Genomic DNA, 19298 nt, shown 5'->3' on the forward strand with positions numbered 1-19298 from the left:
TGTTTGCTTGGTAAACCTTCAGATGGGGGGTGACTTGTGAGAGATTTACATGCTTAAAAGTTAATTCCCACTTGCACTGGCTTGGAGCTGTTTCTCAGGCTAACAACCTACCTCATAGGGTTGGTGTGAGGACACAATTAGGAAAGAGAGTTGGTGGGGAGAAAATCATTGTGGGGGAGGGTGGTCGTCCATACCTGGGGTGGGGGGGCACCAAACTCAGATTTTGTCCCCGGGCTCCAGTTTTCCTAGATTCGCCCCTGACCTTGAGCCTCCTTACAGGAGAGAAAGGTGGGATATAAATCCAAATTCTTCCTCCTCCTCCTCCTCCTCCTCCTCCTCCTCCTCCTCTTCTTGACTCATTTGTAGCTTTTCTACTGCAGACCAACATAGCTACCCTCCTTAAAGTAACGTATGCATGAGATGGGTAAAACCAGTGGTGGGATCCAAAAATTTTAGTAACAGGTTCCCATGGTGGTGGGATTCAAACTATGGCGTAGCGCCAATGAGGCTGGGCGGGGCACAACAGGGGCGTGGCCGGGCATTCCAGGGGCGGGGCATTGCTGGGCAGGGATGTGGCAAGGACGCAGCCGCTGTGCTGGTCCTTGGGTGGGAAATGAATGCACGCAGGCGCAGGCTGCCACGCACGCCGGGGCACCTCCTGCTAGACTGCTTCCAGTTCTGCGCGCTACTGCTGAGAGGAGGGGCATAACTACGGCAAAAATCACGTGGCAAAATCACCAATTAGTAACCCCCTCTCGACACACACAAATAATTAGTAACCTACTCTCGGGAACCTGTGAGAACCTGCTGGATCCCACCTCTGGGTATAACTGTGGTGCTCTGGGCAGGTGGGTAACTTTTGTGGACTTGTTTGCAAGTCTGGTTATTGAGTCTTGTAAGCAGGCCAGGCCAATTGTGACCCCCATACGTCACATCCACCACTTGAGGTAGCTTAGCGATGGGCTCAGCAAACCTTCCGATTTTGCTGCCTGTGCAAGACTGCAACAACCCAAACGCTCTTGTGAAGCTTAAAGTTCATGGAAACGATCCGTACCCAGAAGAAACTGACAGGTAGTGAATTTATTGCAAAGGCTTGTGGGAAAAACAGTGGCTGTCCTCCTCACATCTCTCTGGACCGTTGCCAAAAGTAATGTTGCTCAGCATGGCAAAATGTGCTGCTCTTACTGTAATGGGTAATTTAATGGCAGCAGCAAATTGCATTCTAATGAGAAACATGATGGATTGTCCTCTTTTACCGGGACGTTATCTGGGATGCAGTATTTATGGGTTATAACTAATAACATTTTTCATTTGGAAGAATGCCGTTCCAGGCTTCTGTGTGCCTTGACAAACAGCAGAAGTGTTAACTGATACAGTACCCAGAGAGTAATTATAACAATATTAGTGTAGCAGAAGAGTCGTCGCAAAAGTCTGGCAGTAATTAATTACCAGTGTCATAAATGAATGCTCATAGAGAAGCCATTATCAATATAAGAAAAGCAGCTGACTGACTATTCCCTTGCTAGACAAGCTCATAATACGATGAATTTCCAGAAGGGAGAAAGACTATAGAATCGGTGTGTTTTTCTCTAAAGGCTGTGTTTTGCAGGGACAAAAACCCAACCCTGTCAAGTAAAAAAAAAAACTTTATACATCATCTCACAAACGACACAGTCCAGACTGATGCTATAACTTAGTTGGGATGAGGAGAATTGCAAGCTACCATTCTGTCAAGATCCACAGCCTCCTGACGTACTTCTGCAAAGCACATTTTTTTTTCATATATCCTAATACAGAAAGAAATATTAGCTCATAAATAGCTAGAGTAGCTTCCAGCGTTTCCGGAAGAATCCTCGTAATTCAGTTTTTAAAAATGCAAAATGCATCGACAAACTGCATTCAAATGTGAAATAAAATACTCTAGCCAAGGAGCATTTCTGATATGAAATACAAGGATATTTGCATGAAGCCACAATGTATCTCCAACATAAAATATTAAACACATCCCTTTGATAATGACTTATTCATGTAAGTTATATAGTTTTACAAAGTTAAGTCCTTGTAAACCAATAAAAGAAAGAAGGCATGTTTATTTAGATAATGCAGATTGTGAGGAAAGCTACGATTCATTGAACTTTCTCTGACCAAATGTCTATGTGAACAGCCTGAATCAGCGTTCACAGTAATAATAGGATCTTCGGGGAACCATTTTGAAGTTACTGAGATGGAGAGACATCATTTTCCAGCCACTAAGATCTCACCTCTTTGATTGGTCAACTGTACAGGCCTATGAACATGAGTCGACATTTGTATTTATAGGATGCTGTGTGGTTTCCGGGCTGTATGGCTGTGTTCTAGCAGCATTCTCTCCTGATGTTTCGCCTGCATCTGTGGCTGGCATCTTCACAGGATCTGATAGTAGGAAAGGAAAGCAAGTGAAGTATATATACCTGTAAGTAACAATGAAGATAGAAAAGTCAATAGGTGAGGGCATAGAAGTAGCTTGGCATGTGAGTAACAATGAAGTATGTAGCATGTGAGTAACAATGAAGATAGCAAGGGCAATAGGTGAGGGCATCTGAATAGAAGTAGCCTGGCCTTTGTTCCCTTTGATTTGTATTTATACTTGCTGAATAACTTATCTGCTGACATTCAGCATTCTAAACTATAACTTGGGAGGGAAGGCAGCATGGGATAGCTAATCTCATGAGATCTTAGAAGCTAAGCAGGGTCAGTACTTAGAAGGGTCAGACTGGCAAACCACCTCTACTTCTCACTTGCCTTGAAAGCCCTTTGCTGAGGTCGCCATGAGCCGACTATGACTTGATGGCACTTTATACACACACCACTATAATGTTGCAGTTGGGCCAATGAAAGAATCTTCAGCAATGCAAAATTCCCCAAAATGAGTATGTAATGCCCCCACAGAGGCTTTTGTTATTTCCCCATTAAGCTTTTGTTTCCCCATAATTAGCATGGTTTTAGTTCTTTGTTACGTCTTCCAAGGGAGGGTATTTTAGTTAGCCCCTGTCCCTTTGAGACATTTCCCAATAGGCAGTTTCCTTTCTTTACCCAGCAATCCCCTGTTTTAGTTTTAGTCAGTCAGTCTGAGAGAGGTGTTAAGGGTAGTTGGAAACCGGAATATTCGTGACATCCATATTATTATATTGTGGTCCAAAGAGCACAAGTCAAGTTTAATAGCAGTTAGAACTGGAATAAGACTGAAAGAACTGAAAGGAAGCAAGACACAGTGGACCTTCTTGAAAGCAACCAAGAGAAGACACAGTCTGCAAACCTGCTCAGGACAAGGCAGTACTCTAACTTAGATAGACACAAGAGAGGAGTTAGGGTCTTGTTTCTCTCCGGTAATAAACTCATTGTAAGAACTGTTGATCCTGGCTTGTGTTTCCCCCATTCTGTCCTAGCCAAGCACAGGACACCTCAAACAGATTCACTTGTGGGGGCAGAACAGAGTACATAAGAAGTCAGGGGAAGATAAAAGGGCCACACCAGATAAAAAAATAAGGCCAAAGCCATTAAAGTAGACATTATATTTTATTACCAAGCTCAAAATTATGTGTTTTGCCAACAGGCTTCTCCATAGTCTTTCAGTGTTCCATCAACAAGAGTTCAAGATCAGCTGCCTTCTAATGAATAGAATTCTTGGTCTATCAAGGCCAGTGTTGTCTGCTCAGACCGACTGCAGGTCTCCAGGGTCTCCCACACAGTTTTTTACATCAATCTTTTTAGCGGGAGATGCCAGGGATTGAACCTGGGAACTTCTGCATGCCAAACAGATGCCCTACCTCTAAGCTACAGATAAAACTGAAATAGAAACTTGCATAAGAGGGCTTGTTCTATTGTTTCTTTCCATTGGAGGGCAAACAATATGGAGGAAATCAACACAGATTCCTCACTGTTATACGACCAGAGACTTTGATCATTTTATTGTATGAAAAGTGTATTTTCAGATATCAGCTGATTAATATGAGGCGGATTTTATTCTATAGGTGGGCTGTAAATAAAGTAAGAGTAGTGGAGTATGAGGAGACAGCTTTCTTCCTTTTCAGTCTATGAAAGCTGTGAGCTACTTTTTTTTGGCAGCGGAAGAGCAGAAGGCAAAATGTGAAGGTCATCGTTTTAGGCTGGGTTAGATGGTAAGGGACAGCTGATTTGCCTCAGCTCACTCCTGCATCCGGGGGGAAGAGGAAATCATGGTGGAATGTGGTTATGCTCCACAAACTGCATATAAAGCTAGACATGTTTGACTGGCATCTAACCAGGGCTAATTGTGTTATACGCGCACACATGGACCAATTACCCACCGGCACTCAGGTGCACGGTGGGACAGGAAGCACATCGGGGAACGAAATCTTGTCCTGATGCGCTTCCTGCTTGCGGACTGCCAAGAGAGAAAGTACATCAGGGCAAGATTTCTTGTTGCAATGCACTTCCTCTTGCCTTGTGCATGTTTCTTGCTTTCCCCAGGGAAAGTGAGAGCACTTCTGGCGTGACTTTTCACGTCAGAGCGGGGTGAGGCCGGGGAACTCTGGCAGTCGGTAATCGGCCATGGAAGACAATTGGAGAAGTTCCAAAATACCATTAGTAAGAATAATCCGAAAATTGTCTAAGATGTGTTACAAATCAAGCAGCTAGGAGCAAGAGGATATCCATAGTCTGAAGTTATATAATAAACACCGGGGGTGGGGGCGGGGCATGAAGAACTGCAGCTTCAAAGTTTACTCTTTAGAGAGATACAATACCTTTCAATGTTTCCCTTCAAAAAGGAACATGGCGTTCCCATCTTTTGCAAAGATCGAAGGGGGATCATTCCTGAAGGGAAAGCCAAATGGTTCTTGTCCGCTGTTCAATTTGAGCCCAGTGGCACCTTAGAGACTGAGAAGAGTTTCAGGGTAGAAGCTTTCAAGAGTCAAAGTTCCCTTTGTCAGATGTGTTGTTGTGTTTGACAAATGGAGCCTTGTCTCTCAAAGCTTATACCCTGAAGCTCCTGTTTATTTCTAAGGGGCTACTGGACTTGAATCTAATTGTTCCACTGCAAATCAACACATCTATTCTGCGAAACTATCTTCTTGTTCGCATTTCTGAAAACTTATCTGTATATCTGACCAAGGAGTCTGAAAAGCTCGTACTGCCCAAATCTTGTTGGTCCTACTGGATTCAAGTCAAACTGCTCAACAGCAGACCAACATAGCTACCCTCTGAAATTATCTGTATATAGTGTCTGCCGCTTTATAACATCCATTTAAGAAAATATTAATTCTACATTCATTTTGTCTTATTAAATATTAACATTGTATTTGGGATGGGATTATGCAAAAATCTAGCCAACCGAAAGAACAAGGATCGATATGTAATCTTCACTAGGTTACATTAATAAGCAATTGCTTACCTCTAAAATCGTTGGAAACTCATTTAGTGTATCCTGTCGCGTAATTTATCCATAGATTCATACTTTCATAGCTGCATTAAATCTAAATCAATTAAATGCAAGCAAGGTGTTATTTACCACAGAAATGCACAAATGCACATAATGCCAAATGGATTGGGTAAAAGTAAGAAGTATTTGACTTCTATGACTTTTTATGCATCGAAAGGGGAGTTGGTCTGAATAGATTTAAAGCAGGATTGCCAGATTTGCTGCTTCCTGGCTGTCTGTGGCATGAATAACAGGTCACCAGGTGTTCGGTAAACCCTTCATTTTGTGACTCCAGATGGGTGGCAGCAACTGGGGCATGATTAAGCACCCAGCGGGCTTCGTTGGCACTCAGTTGGCATGCTGGATGTAACCTCTGAGAAGGGAACTTGGCAGTCCTAATTCAAGGAAAAGGAAGCATTTGCTGAGTCATCTAAAAGGCCGATTTCTATTGTTTCTTTGCACGGTGGGGAAAGACTTCGCACAAATAGGCCGAACAACTTCTTCCTGAACTTAGGGCCGGGTGGAGCTTGTAGATCTTCTGGAATTGCAATTGATCTCCAGATTAGTTCCCCAGGAGAAAATGGCTACTCTGGGAGGGGGACTCTATGGCATTTCACTAAAACACCAGGATGAAGCATCAAAACCAGGGTAAAATCCTCAAAGACTTAATAAAATAGTTAGAGACCAAATGTCTGGTGAAAAAGAGTTTTTACCAATGTCCTGAAACTCTGAAGGGCAGGCACCAGATGTACTGCCTAGGGGTGAGAATGTCAAAATCTTGGTGCAGCAAGAGAGGAACAGTTGCTGTACGCATGTAGCTAGATTAATACTGAAGAGGTTTGTCCTTGAGGTATCCTGGCCTAAACTCTGGTAGCCCTCTACTGTTTTGTAACTGCCTGAGCACAGTTGATCTTGGGGCTTCCAAGTCACATAACAACATTTCCAGAATGTTTTCGATCCCACCCTTTACCTCAATGTTTGTCTGTATTCACCCCCTTCCAAATGTTTCATAGCTGCCCTGAGGGCTTTTTTAATATTAAAAAAATGATTCCCCATTGAAATGATTGTTCCTAGATTCACTGCTTCAGTGCCCTCTGGCTCCGTTTAATCGAGGTCCCATAGATTCTCCAGAAAAACAACAAATGCCCAAAATGCAAAATAAAGAAAATAAAGAAAAGAGGCAAGGGGAAAGGGCTGAGATGAGGGACACGAAAAATTGGCACCGAAGGGGAAGCTGGGTGATGGCATAGAGATGTGGACAATGGCAGTGGGAAAGATAAATATGACTTCACAGCAAGGGAAATGGCTTAGAAACGTTTCAGACAAAAGAATCGTTTTGAAAGGGTTTTGAAATAAAACTGAGAAAAAGCTGCATGGAAACGTTTTCAGAACCAAAGAAACAGTGTGGAATTCCACAGAGGAAACATTTCGTTTCCTGCCTCAAAACATTTTAAATGGTGTGTGTGGAAAATGTCAATACTGACCTTAATGGGACCCACGGTTTAGTTCACTATGAGGCCGCTTCCTGAGAAGGGTGGGATGTAGTAAGGTGGGGAATTAGGCAAAACTGAATGAAAAACTAGCTGGATCCAATCCTCTGATTTTGGACAGTTATTCACTGCATGATTCCCCCAACAAATCTGGTGGATGTTCATGACCTGAATGAAGTATCATGTTGGGCTGATGTCTGCTGTGAATCTCTCACATGGGCAAACTGTGCATTTGAATGCTTTCTTTACTAAAAACTGCAATGCACATAAACGTAAGCAAAAGTCCTTCACACTGGTGTGCTAATTTTCTGTCTCCAATAAGGATTTGTGCATTCAAATAATGCAGCCTACTAGTTTTGTTCTGAGGTAGATGGCTGTACCACGTGACATTTCTCAAAGTGTGGTTTATCTCTTACAAAATCTGAGAAAAGGGGGGATTTTAAGACATTAATCAATCAAGTTTTGCTGGGGCACAAATATTTTTCGTTAAAAGGTAACCTTCTGAAGATATAGAAATCAAACAATTGCCTGAAGAATAGAAATGTGGATGCTTTTTAGTTCAGTCTTTGATGTCTTTTGCAGGGCAGGAAGTCTTTGAAGTATTCTATGTGAAATCCTTGCCAAGTATGTTTAACTTTGCTTTCTTTTTCTCAAGGCACCCCCTGGACCGACACTGTTTGCGAGAGGTGTCCAGAAGGCTATTTTTCCAGTGAACTTTCATCCACAGCACCCTGCCAGAAAATCGAGGGGCAGGGCGGAGATGCAAAACAGGACAACGTGTGGCACGGAGAAAAAAATGACAAATCAGATCAGCAATGTGGAATTGGTGCGTATGAGGTTTAAAAGGCTAGTGAGCCCTAATTGGAAAGGCCCAGGCTGGTCAGGTCTCAAAAGCTAAGCTGGGTCAGACATGATTAGTATTTGGATGGGAGACCAAGAAATTTCAAGGTTGCTGTGCAAAGGCAGGCAATGGCAAACCACACTATTGGGCTCATTCCGCACATGCAGAATAATGCACTTTCAAACTGCTTTCAGTGCTCTTCGAAGCTGTGCGGAATGGCAAAATCCACTTGCAAACAGTTGTGAAAGTGGTTTGAAAACGCATTATTTTGCGTGTGCAGAAGGGGCCTTGGTCTCATTTTAAAAACCCTATGGGGGGTCCATAAGTTGACTGGGTCTTGACACACCTTTGGCACCCCAAAGCTAGCACAATGGCAAACCACCTCTGCTTGTCTCTCGCCTTGAGAACTCTATGGGGCTGCCAGAAGTTGGCTACGACTCAACAACACTTTTCATCACTATATATACTCATCCTAAAATAATCCTCACCCTACAATAGTGGACTAGATATGTATCCAGCCATTTTTATCATGCTAAGTGGACTAGATATGTATCCAGCCATTTTTATCATGCTGAGCCCTCCAGGGGAGGGCGGTAAATAAATAAATAAATAAATTTATTTATTTATTTATTTATTTATTTATTTATTTATTTATTTAATTGCTAAATGGACTAGATATGTATCCAGATATTTTTATCATGCTAAGTGGACTAGATATGTATCCAGCCATTTTTATCATGATATAAATTTGATTGTCTTAAATGAGACAAATTTTGCATAAATTTGATTGTCTTGAATGAGGCACTGTATAATGGGGGTTTTCATGAGGTTTTAACGTTATGATTAAGTGGAGCCTATCTTATTGTAACTTGTATTTATTTATTTGCTCCAACACTGAACTGTTTTATTCATCTTGTTGTTCACCGCCCAGAGCCCTTTGGGGGAGGGGCGGTATATAAGAATGAAAAATAAATAAATAAATATTTTTGCACATCTGGAGTTGCAGTATCATCACAGTGCACCACGTGGTTGGCAGAGCATCACTGCCATATGTACCACACTGAAAGAATGCTGAGAACGTTAAACACTTTTTTGATGACGTGCTAATACAGGTTTTGAGCAATTGGTCAAGCCCAGCCAAGTTCTGAAAACTCAGGTATGTTTATGACTCTTTTTCAGATGTAACTTTGTGTGAAGAGGCGCTCTTCAGATTCGCAGTTCCTACCAAACTCACCCCCAACTGGCTCAACTCATTAACAGACAGCCTACCAGGGAAGAACCTCACTGCGGAAGACTTGCAAAAGATTAAGCAAAGGCACAGCCCGCAGGAACAGACCTTCCAGCTCTTGAAGTTATGGAAGCAGCAGAACAAAAACCACAGTGTGGTCATGAAAATTATACAAGGTAACACTTCACAGAGCCAAGCAGTGAAGCAATCCTACTCGGACTCAGAGCCAATTCACATGAGATGTTTGCCTCTGGCAATAATGTCAAGGATGCCCAGATATCACACAGTCAAAGTAATAGGGGCTCATTCCGCACATGCAGAATAATGCACATTCAAACTGCTTTCAGTGCTCTTTGAAACTGTGCGGAATAGCAAAACCCACTTGCAAACAGTTGTGAAAGTGGTTTGAAAACGCATTATTTTGCCTGTGCGGAAGGGGCCAGGCTGGGACTGGAAAACTGTTTTAAAGAGATATGCTGAGCAAACCAAAACGTTTCAAAAACGTTTCAACAAAAGAATCGCTAAAATCAAGGATGTATTTAAAGTGTTTTCAGGCTGGAAGTAAAACGTTTTGGGCTAAAAACATTGCAGAACTCCTTGGACGAAACTTTTTATTTCCTGCCTGAAAAAGTTTTATTTAGGTTTATTTAGGACCAATGCAACCACAAACCTGGAAGGTTTTTATCCATGATAAATGCCAATATTCGGTCTTTTGTCTTTTGCAGATATCGATCTTTGTGAGAACAGCGTCTTAAAACAGATCGGCCACCTCAACGTCACTCCCGAGCAACTCAACATGCTGATGGAAAATTTACCAGGGGAAAAAGTCGGCAAAGAGGAAACTGACCGTATTATGAAAGTGTGCCAATCCACAGAACAGATCCCCAAGCTCCTCAACTTGTGGAGAGTAAAAAACCGAGATCAAGACTCCATCAAAGGCCTGATGTACGGGCTGAAGCACCTGAAGGCATACCACTTCCCCAAGATGACACTTCAAGGCCTTCGGAAGGTGGTCAAATCCCTCCGCAGCGCCACCATGCAAAAATTATACAAAAAGTTTTTCTTAGAAATGCTGGGAAACCAGGCCCATTTGGTGAAAGGGAAATCGATGTAGTTTCTTCTCTTTCTTTCTCTGAGCCCGGCCTTTGGCTGGGATGAGTGGGGTAGTAAGTCCAATAAAGTAAATAAAATAAAAATCCTTCACTTGCTGCTAGTAGTAATAACTCAATTTGGGAAGGAAAAAAAATGTTTTACTGTATTAAGCTTATTTATATGTCTGACTGGGATGGCTGAGAGCCATTCTAGACCTTTTGGATTAGTATTGTTGTAACACTAAAATCCTGTTCTGGAATTCTTGTACATCCAAAGCTCTCAGTGAATTCAGTGGATGTTCAAAACAAAACAGAACAAAACAAAACAAATGCCAGAATAGGTTTGCATCTATAGTTGCTATTTATATTCACTGAATCTAGAATGTTACATATATTTATTAATTGAAATGTCAATATTAGACTGATGGTCGAAACAGATGACAAGTTACTAAGCTATGCTCTTAGCTGGTGGTTGGAAGGTACCTAATACAGCAACCTTGCTAAAGCTAATATGGTCTGAGTTTGGTCAGTTGGTGAGGGGAGGCTGCCTTAGGGCGTTTACCCACTTACCTTCTGCCCCGCGCTACTGTACGCAAGTAGCGTGGGGTCCCCCGGCACTCCCCACTACAGGGGCGGCGACAACGCAGCTGCCCCGCCGCTGCCACTGTCGCGCCCCCTCAGCGCGCGTCATTCCTGGCGCTCTTCCAAACTGCGCCTTTGAATGACCCCGCACAGAACGCGGGGTCGTGGGGAAGCCCGGGCACGTGCCAGAAATGACGCACGCTGAGAGCAGCGCGGGGCATCTGGGGGGTCGTGGCAAGTGGGGAAATGCCCTTAGAGCTATTCCACTTTATATCTTATGATGGAAGAAAGGTGGGATATAAGCAGCTGTTGATAAAATATCCTTTCCGGCAATAATTTAAGAATCAAGGGTTCTCTTTAGCACCAGCTAGGTTTGCCAACCACCAAGTGGAGCCTGGAAATCTCCCAGAATTATCACTGATTTCCAAACTAAAGAAATCAGTTTCCTTAGACAAAATGGCTGCTTTGGAGGGTTGAATTCTATGGCATTATAGTAGGGCTGCCAAGCCCCCAGGAGAAGTCAGGGATTCCCTGGCCTCAGGTTGTGTTGCCTGCTGCTGCTAGAAGTGGTGGCAGGAGAAAAATTAAAAAGAAAAATAAGGTCTTGTGTACTTTCAGGAGGTTCTTACCACAGAATTCCTGGTGATTCCTAGAGCTACCTAGAAGTTAAAATGAAAGCTCTATGAATCACCAGCAACTTCATGGTAAGAACCTCTGGTTTTTGCCATAGAGTTTTTGGAGTTTCTTTCAGCTTCCCTTTTTAAGCCCAGAAATCTCTACAAATTCTACAGTAAGAATTTCCTATTATTAAATGAGACCTTAGTTTCCTTTTAAACCTTTTCTTCAGGTATGCTGCTTCCTCCACAACCCTACATTATACCCCACTGAGACTCTTCCACAAACCCTGCCCTCCCTAGCTTTACTCCAAAATCTCCAGGAATTTCCTAACACAGCGTTGGCAATCCAGCACCACCATGTTTCAGCTATCTCTGTTTATTTAAAAGTGTATCAGAAGCAAGCATCACACATGCTTTGAAAATAGCATTCTCTTTGGCAAAGTTGGCCTCTGAATCTTGCTATGTGGCCAACCACTGAAGTCTTTGGTCCTTTTCACTGCCATGAAATGGTACCATATATGTTGGGTGTAGTGTTGTGTGGCGCTGAACTGAGCAGAGAAAAGGTAATGCCCAGTTCATTGCAGGGACAGACCTTACTATTGATAATACTCTTGAAGGGGCCAGAATGGCCATAGAAAATGATTTTTACATAAGCGTCTGGCACATGGAAAGGGGACATAGTCACGTAGCAGCTTACATGTCCTAAATACAGAAGGTTCCAGATCCAACATTCAGCATCTCTAACTGAAAGATCCCAGGAAGCCAATGTGAGGAAAGATATCCCCCAAGATCCCAGAGAGCCGCTACTAGTCAGAGCACACCCAAATGGTCATTTGTTTTTCTACCCAACCTGAAATTTAGAAAAAAAAATAGAGTATACACTGTTTGTCTTCAAGCTAAAAGGAATGAGGAGGTATATTTCTAAGCCACATGCCTGCTACATTTCACGAATAGATCCTCCTTCCATTCTTCTGTGGATTTTAAAAGATTGTTTCTTAGGTTTGTTTGTATAGGTTGTGATATCGTTTGGAAGTATTTTTTTTCTAACAGCCAGGTTTTTTAAAAAAATAAATAAATGTTACACAGCAAAACTGTATTGTTCACATGAACGAGTAAAATGTTACATGAAATATTGTTTTAGAACATGAATGTACCATATTTAAATGATCGGTTTTCAGATTGAATTTTTATCATGTTTAATAAAGCTATTACATTTTTTTTCCAATTTGGCTGGCTGCCTGTTTCTTGGGTTATTGTCATCAAAATACACCAAGTGAATGTATGTATCTGCTGACGTTATACATAATTCTCATTGGATTAAGTCGATTGATTCTGAGGTTTCTGTGCCAGAGGTACTGGATAAATTTAAAAAAAAATTCCTTTGCATAGGAAGAAATGGAAAACTAACAAAAAATATCCAAGATCTTGCTATCAGTCCCTAAAACAACAAACTGGCATAGCCTCATAATCTGGGTAAGGGAATTTGCAGGGGGGCGAGGAAATAAGGCGGGGGGAATACTAATCCAGTGGCTTTCCTCTTCAAATGCCATCCCTCCCGACTATTTCCAGCCACCAGTCAGGCTTACATCCAGTTTCAGTCTGTCTGAAGTGGGAAAAACTTACAAAAAACCACCTTTGATCCCATCAGCAGGCAGGAAAAGATTATGCATGTTTACCTGTCTATTGAATCTACTCTAAAAATGATCTCCCCTCCCCTAGTCCTATGGGAAAACATCATCTTCCTTCCTTCCTTCCTTCCTTCCTTCCTTCCTTCCTTCCTTCCTTCCTTCCTTCCTTCCTTCCTTCCTTCCTTCCTTCCTTCCTTCCTTCCTTCCTTCCTTCCTTCCTTCTATCCCACATTTCTGCTCTCAGCCAGGCCACTAGGGGGGCTGACAAATTAAAAACATACATAATAAAAATCACATATTAGAAACCATTAAAACAAAATAAACATTAAAATTAAGAAAACTAGAGCTAAAATGCATACAAAACATAAAACAGTAGTAGGAAGGCGGGATCACCGAGGGAACATCAAATAACTATCTCCCCCTGGGAAACTGTTGTTAAGGGCTACAAAATTACTTCCGCAGCCGTGGAAAGGTTTTTTTTCTCCAAGGGTGGCAAGTTTATTCCGGCTGCCCTAAGGGTATTTAACGCTAAGGTGTCCCAACAACTTTTCTACGGGGTTCCCCTGTAGATTGAAGCTTGGTATATATCTCTGGAGCGAATACAATCCAAATTTCTATATAAGCTTTTTGGGGTCCCCCACTGTGTACCCTACGCAGCCCTCTGCCTAGAGGCAGGACAACACCTCTTGGAAACAAGGGCATGGTGGATCACCCTTAAATTCTGGATCCGGATTTGTTTTTTCAGTGACCCTAACAGCCTCATTCACTGCTCCCTCCCCGAACTTCAGTCATCTGCCTGGTGGGCTCACATCAAGCTTAAGATCTCCTCCCTGGGTTTCTCTTGGGACCAGCTCCTTATGCTGTCCCCCAGTGATCTGCACCACTGTATTAAGGAACGGCTATTTGACCAGGAACATCAACTCCTAGTTAGCAAAGCAAGGAGCCTGTTTTCCCCCCTTCACTTTGAAATCATGCCTGGGAACTGCAGGACAGCTGCTTACCTAAATATCTTGCTCGCCCCTGTCTAGGTGGTTATTCACCAGAGCAAGAACAAACACATTCCCTCTCGCCTTCTCCCCGGAGAGATTCATGGCACACTCACAGAAAAAGCGTGCATGTCCATATTGCTCAACCTCTGAGGAATCTTTGGAGCATGTTCTATTAGTCTGCCCGAAATTCATAGATCTCAGACCTAGCTTGTTCTTTTCAACACCGACTTACTTGTGCCCTCCATATTCCAAATTGAACCGCCTCTTGAACAATGAGGATCCCAGGCTGTTGAAAATGGTGGCCAAGTTCCTGCTCGATATTGTAAAATAAGTTTCTGGCTCTCTTTTTATTTACTTATTTTCCTGAAGTTTGTACTGTATGAACTATGAGCAGTTGTTTTACCCTGTCAAAATCAGGATCATATTACTGCACAGTTTTATCTGTATTTTCTCTTGATGCCTAATAAAGGTCTTTGAATTTGAACTATCTCCCCCTTGTGGGAGATAGTTCCAGAACTTTGGTGTCACAACCAGAACTTCCCCCACTTCCCCTGCTGCCGCCGTCGCTGCGCGCTGCTCTGAGCACGCGGCATCCCTGGCACGTGTCCGGGTGTCCCCACGACCCCGCGCTCTGCGCGGGGTCATCCAAAGGCACCATTTTCGCCAGCACCAGGGATGCCGCGCGCTGAGCAGGCGCCAGAGCAGCAGCGTCAGGGCAGCTGCACTGTTGCCGCCCCTGATGCAAGGAGTGCAGTGGGATCCCGCGCTACTTGCAGAGAGTAGTGCGGGGCTTAAGGTAAGTGGGGAAAGGGCCATAGTCCCTTCGATTTAATCCTCAACATTTTGGCTGCAGAATGCTCCATTTTTCTGGGCAGTCCCACATAGAGCACACTGCAGTAATCTAACCTAGATGTAACGCAGGCATGCACTATAGCTGCTCTTTCCATATAAATCACCCAAAACATTGGTAAAACATTTTGAATCCCCCACTTTAAATGTTTTAAAGAGATTGCACAGCCTGTGAAGCTGTGTTGAAAACATTTCAGGCTGGAGAATCCTCTGTAAAGGGGATTCATAATAAATGTTTTGAGGCTGCAAATAAAATGTTTTGGGATAAAACAAATGCAGAACTCCATGGAGGAAGCATTTTATTTTCTTCCTCAAAACTTCTTAAAATGTATGGGCAGAAAGGGCCAGTGGCTGTATCTTTTCTGCCCAGGAAAAGCGGCTGCCTGCTAACCAAACAAAGCTGGTAAAAGGCGGTCCAGCTCCCACCTGCTTAACTAGCAGTAGAACTGGGTCCAGGACACCTCATGTTCCTTCAAGGGGAATGAAACCCCATCCAGAACAGGTGACACCTTAAGTCAGGGGTAGGGAACCTGCGGCTCTCCAGATGTTCAGGAACTACAATTCCCATCAGCCCCTACCAGCATGGCCAATTGGCCATGCTGATAGAGGCTGATGGGAATTGTAGTTCCTGAACATCTGGAGAGCCGCAGGTTCCCTACCCCTGACTTAAGTCCTGCGTTAGACTTTCTACTCCCCAGTAGCACATCAGCTACCACGTACTAGCCTGCACCCACTTCAAAACTCACTAAATTCATTCTGCCCTGAATACTTTTTCAGAATGATGATGAGCTGTAAAATACTTACTGAAGGGGCATTAACTTTTGGAAAGGTCCTGTACTTTCTCAAAAGACTCTTGCAGACTTGCTCACATATACAGATCTTCATAAACATTCAAGGCTGTGTGCCATCCTACTACAATGTGCTGCAATTGGAGACATCATATCTTAGTGGTAGAGTACATATTCCATACAGAGCATTCAGTCCTTGGCCTGCCCAGTGATTTAGCTCTTCACTGTGTGCCATCAAGTTGCAACCAATTCATGGCAATCCCAGACCATGGGATTTCTAAGGCAAAAGTTGAGCAGAGGTGGTTTGTCATTGCCTTCGCTTACTTAACAACATCTGTCCTCCTTGGTGGTGTCCCATTCAAATACTAACCAGGGATGACCCTGCTTTGTTTCTAAGCTCTAGTAAGATCAGGCTAGTCAGGGTTACATGGACCTTGGTTAATACATTTTTTGGAAAGACTTAGGCGAATGAACTGACTTAGTACATGCCCCCCCCCCCCCAAGATCCAAGTCTTCCTGGCAGAAATACATGATACGTGCAAGGATTCCCAGGTTCAGTCTCTGGCACTTCTAATTAAAAACTGAGGTAGCAGTTTACCTGAGACAGGTAAAACCCTGAAACCCTGGAGAAGTTGCTGGTGCCTGAATACTGAGCTAGATGGACCAATAGCTTGACGGTACAAGAACGTTTCATAAAATTCACATGCAAGTTTTGCAGAACTCGGAACCAGTACTTTGTTAAGTGACAAATTCTGTACTTATCTCTAATACCCTGAAAACTTAGGCGTCAAACCGAAGGAATTGCCACCTGGTGCCACTCTAATGAATCTGCGAGATGCCGACATACAGTCGGAACCTTTTGAATGATGGTTCCACATGGCGCATTTCTTTCTGAAAGTGCTGATTTCAGACTTTTTTTTCCTCCCAGGCCCTGCTGGCCCTGCTATCTCAAATGAATGCTTAGTCCCCAGAAAACAGCAGGAGCGAGAGAGATAAAAGACCATCTGTGGCCAGCTTAACCCCAAACGCATCACACATTATAGATGCCTCAAGATGTCTTTCTGAAAGCTTTAATAAAATCCATATTGATTCACTGTCACAAGACATTAAAGTTGCTTTCTCCCCAAACGGCACTGTATAATCTTCGGGGAGTTTTTAAAGACTGTCTTGGCAGAAGGATAGATGTCTTTAGTGGGAAGTGACATTTATTGAAAAAGCGTGAGAAGGAGCACGGAAAGGGGGGGAGGTGTTGGGGGGGGTGACGAGATGAAAAATGGGTGAGTTCTGCTACATTCTCTTAATCTTCCCTTTCCCGTGTCTCCAACGTCTCAGGAGAGAGAGGTGCGAAATGGCAGCAAGGAGACATCCCATGTAGTGTGACGGAGATAAGTACGAGGAGAGATAAGAGAGATATATAGGGTGGTGAGAACCACAAAGGATTGCGAAGGGCTCCAAGCGGACCTTGATAAATTAGGTGAGTGGGCTCAGAAATGGCAAATGCAGTTCAATGTAGCAACATGCAAAGTGATGCACATAGGGGCAAAAAATCCAAACTTCACATACACGCTACCAGTGCTATCAGTCACAGACCAGGAAAGGGATTTGGGCGTCTTAGTGGATAGTTCCATGGGAATGTCAACTCAATGCATGGCAGCTGTGAAAAAGGCAAACTCTATGCTGGGGATCATTAGGAAAGGAGTTGATAATGAAACTGCAAGGATTGTCATGCCCTTATATAAAGCCATCGTGTGACCGCACTTGGAGCACTGTGTTCAGTTCTGGTCGCCACATCTCAAAAAGGATATCGAGGAGATAGAAAAAGTGCAGAGAAGGGCAACGAGGATGATTGAAGGATTGGAGCACCTTCCTTATGAGGAGAGGCTGCAGCGTTTGGGACTCTTTAGTTTGGAGAGGAGACGTCTGAGGGGGGATATGATTGAAGTCTATAAAATTATGCATGGGGTAGAAAATGTTGACAGAGAGACATTTTTCTCTCTTTCTCACAATACTAGAACCAGGGGGCATTCATTGAAAATGCTGGGGGGAAGAATTAGGACTAATAAAAGGAAACACTTCTTCACGCAACGTGTGATTGGTGTTTGGAATATGCTGCCACAGGAGGTGGTGATGGCCACTAACCTGGATAGCTTTAAAAAGGGCTTGGACAGATTTATGGAGGAGAAGTCGATCTATGGCTACCAATCTTGATCCTCCTTGATCTCAGCTTGCAAATGCCTTAGCAGACCAGGTGCTCAGGAGCAGCAGCAGCAGAAGGTCCTTGCTTTCACCTCCTGCACGTGAGCTCCCAAAGGCACCTGGTGGGCCACTGCGAGTAGCAGAATGCTGGACTAGATGGACTCTGGTCTGATCCAGCAGGCGAGTTCTTATGTTCTTATGTAAGAACCTGCCGGTTTGTTCAGGGGTAGGGGAAGGCCAGTAGTTCACAGGACAAACAGATGCTTTGTGTGCAAAGAAGTTTGACGTTCAACCTGTCAGATTAAAAATTTTAAAAATCCAGGCCTTGTCTACATATGCTGCAGCATGAAGGGTGGACTCCTGAGATGGTGTAATGGAAAGTACCACTCTGGAATACAGGAAGCGGATCACTTTTTTTCCTAATGTTCCCTAGATGAAAAATTTCTTTGCCAGCATACAGGGAGAGTTGGTGTCCTTCCCTATGCAGGGAAATTTTAAAATATGTTGCATTCAGAAAGATAGTCTTCTGCTTACAAACTGCAAGTGTACAATCTATGGAACAGGATTTTTCCTAGTGTTGCTACTACGAGGCAAGAAAATTGAGCGGGGGGGGGGGTGGATACGGGGACTGGCACTGTGACAACCCCGTGATTTCATTTGGGAGGCAATCTCGGGGAGTGATGTCACTGTGTCGCTGCAATGCTCTAGGACAGTGGTGGCGAACCTATGGCACGGGTGCCAGAGGTGGCGCTCAGAGCCCTCTCTGTGGGCACGCGTACACAGAGTTAATCATGTGGGGGGGAATGCCCCCCCCCCATGCATCTAGGTTGGCCCAGGCCGCTGGACTTGATGTGCGTGCACCTCAGCGAGCAGGAAGGACTTGGCTGGCGGGCCTGGTGCCTGTGCTCCAGGTAGCTGCTGCCCCGGGGGGGGCAGAGGCGGCAGAGGTGCTAGAGAGGCACAGAGTGGCGCATGTGGTACTTGCTTGAGGCTACAGCAGGCTGGCCCCTGCTCGAAGGGGTTATTCAGGTTAAATTCTTGCTTTGGCACTTTGCGATAAATAAGTAGGTTTTGGGTTGCCATTTGGGCACTCGGTCTCAAAAAGGTTCGCCATCACTGCTCTAGGATCCACCTCAAACTCTATGGTTCCAGCAAACCTGGACGTGATGTCACAGTGTTGCTGCAATGCTGATTTCCCCACCATTGCTCCCTCATTATGATTGTGAAAGCAGCAAACCTGGTTGCTCACAGATAGGGGGTTTTCAGAGTCATATCATCCATGAGGCTGACTGGGCTGAAGCCTAGAGGCCTCACAGGGACTAGGGGCCCATCTTGTTTTTGCTGAGAGACTGTTACCAGAGCCCTAGGTTCAGCCATATGCTGAACAAGCGGTCATTGTTTTAAAAAAAAACCCTGAGAAGTTGCAAGGCACACTCATAGTCAGATGAAGTTTACTTTGAGTCAATGAGGGGGAGACCACGGGCCAATGATACACTAGCATCAGGATGGTGATATCTTGTCACCTCCTCCATTATTACGCCTCCACGAGCAATACAGTCTAG

General features: G+C 43.9%; 1 protein-coding gene across 1 annotated transcript in view; it reads left to right on the plus strand.

Annotated features, from left to right (window-relative positions):
- The window catches only part of TNFRSF11B (TNF receptor superfamily member 11b), a 70092-nt gene extending 57586 nt beyond the window's left edge, over window positions 1–12506 (plus strand). The window contains 3 exon segments of the mRNA XM_048508598.1: window positions 7583–7753; window positions 8948–9172; window positions 9722–12506. Of these exon segments, the coding sequence (XP_048364555.1) occupies window positions 7583–7753; window positions 8948–9172; window positions 9722–10110 (785 nt within the window). The 3' untranslated portion in view covers window positions 10111–12506.
- The last annotated feature ends 6792 nt before the right edge of the window (window positions 12507–19298 follow it).

Source organism: Sphaerodactylus townsendi, linkage group LG09, assembly GCF_021028975.2.
Source record: "Sphaerodactylus townsendi isolate TG3544 linkage group LG09, MPM_Stown_v2.3, whole genome shotgun sequence".
Taxonomy (NCBI): domain Eukaryota; kingdom Metazoa; phylum Chordata; class Lepidosauria; order Squamata; family Sphaerodactylidae; genus Sphaerodactylus; species Sphaerodactylus townsendi.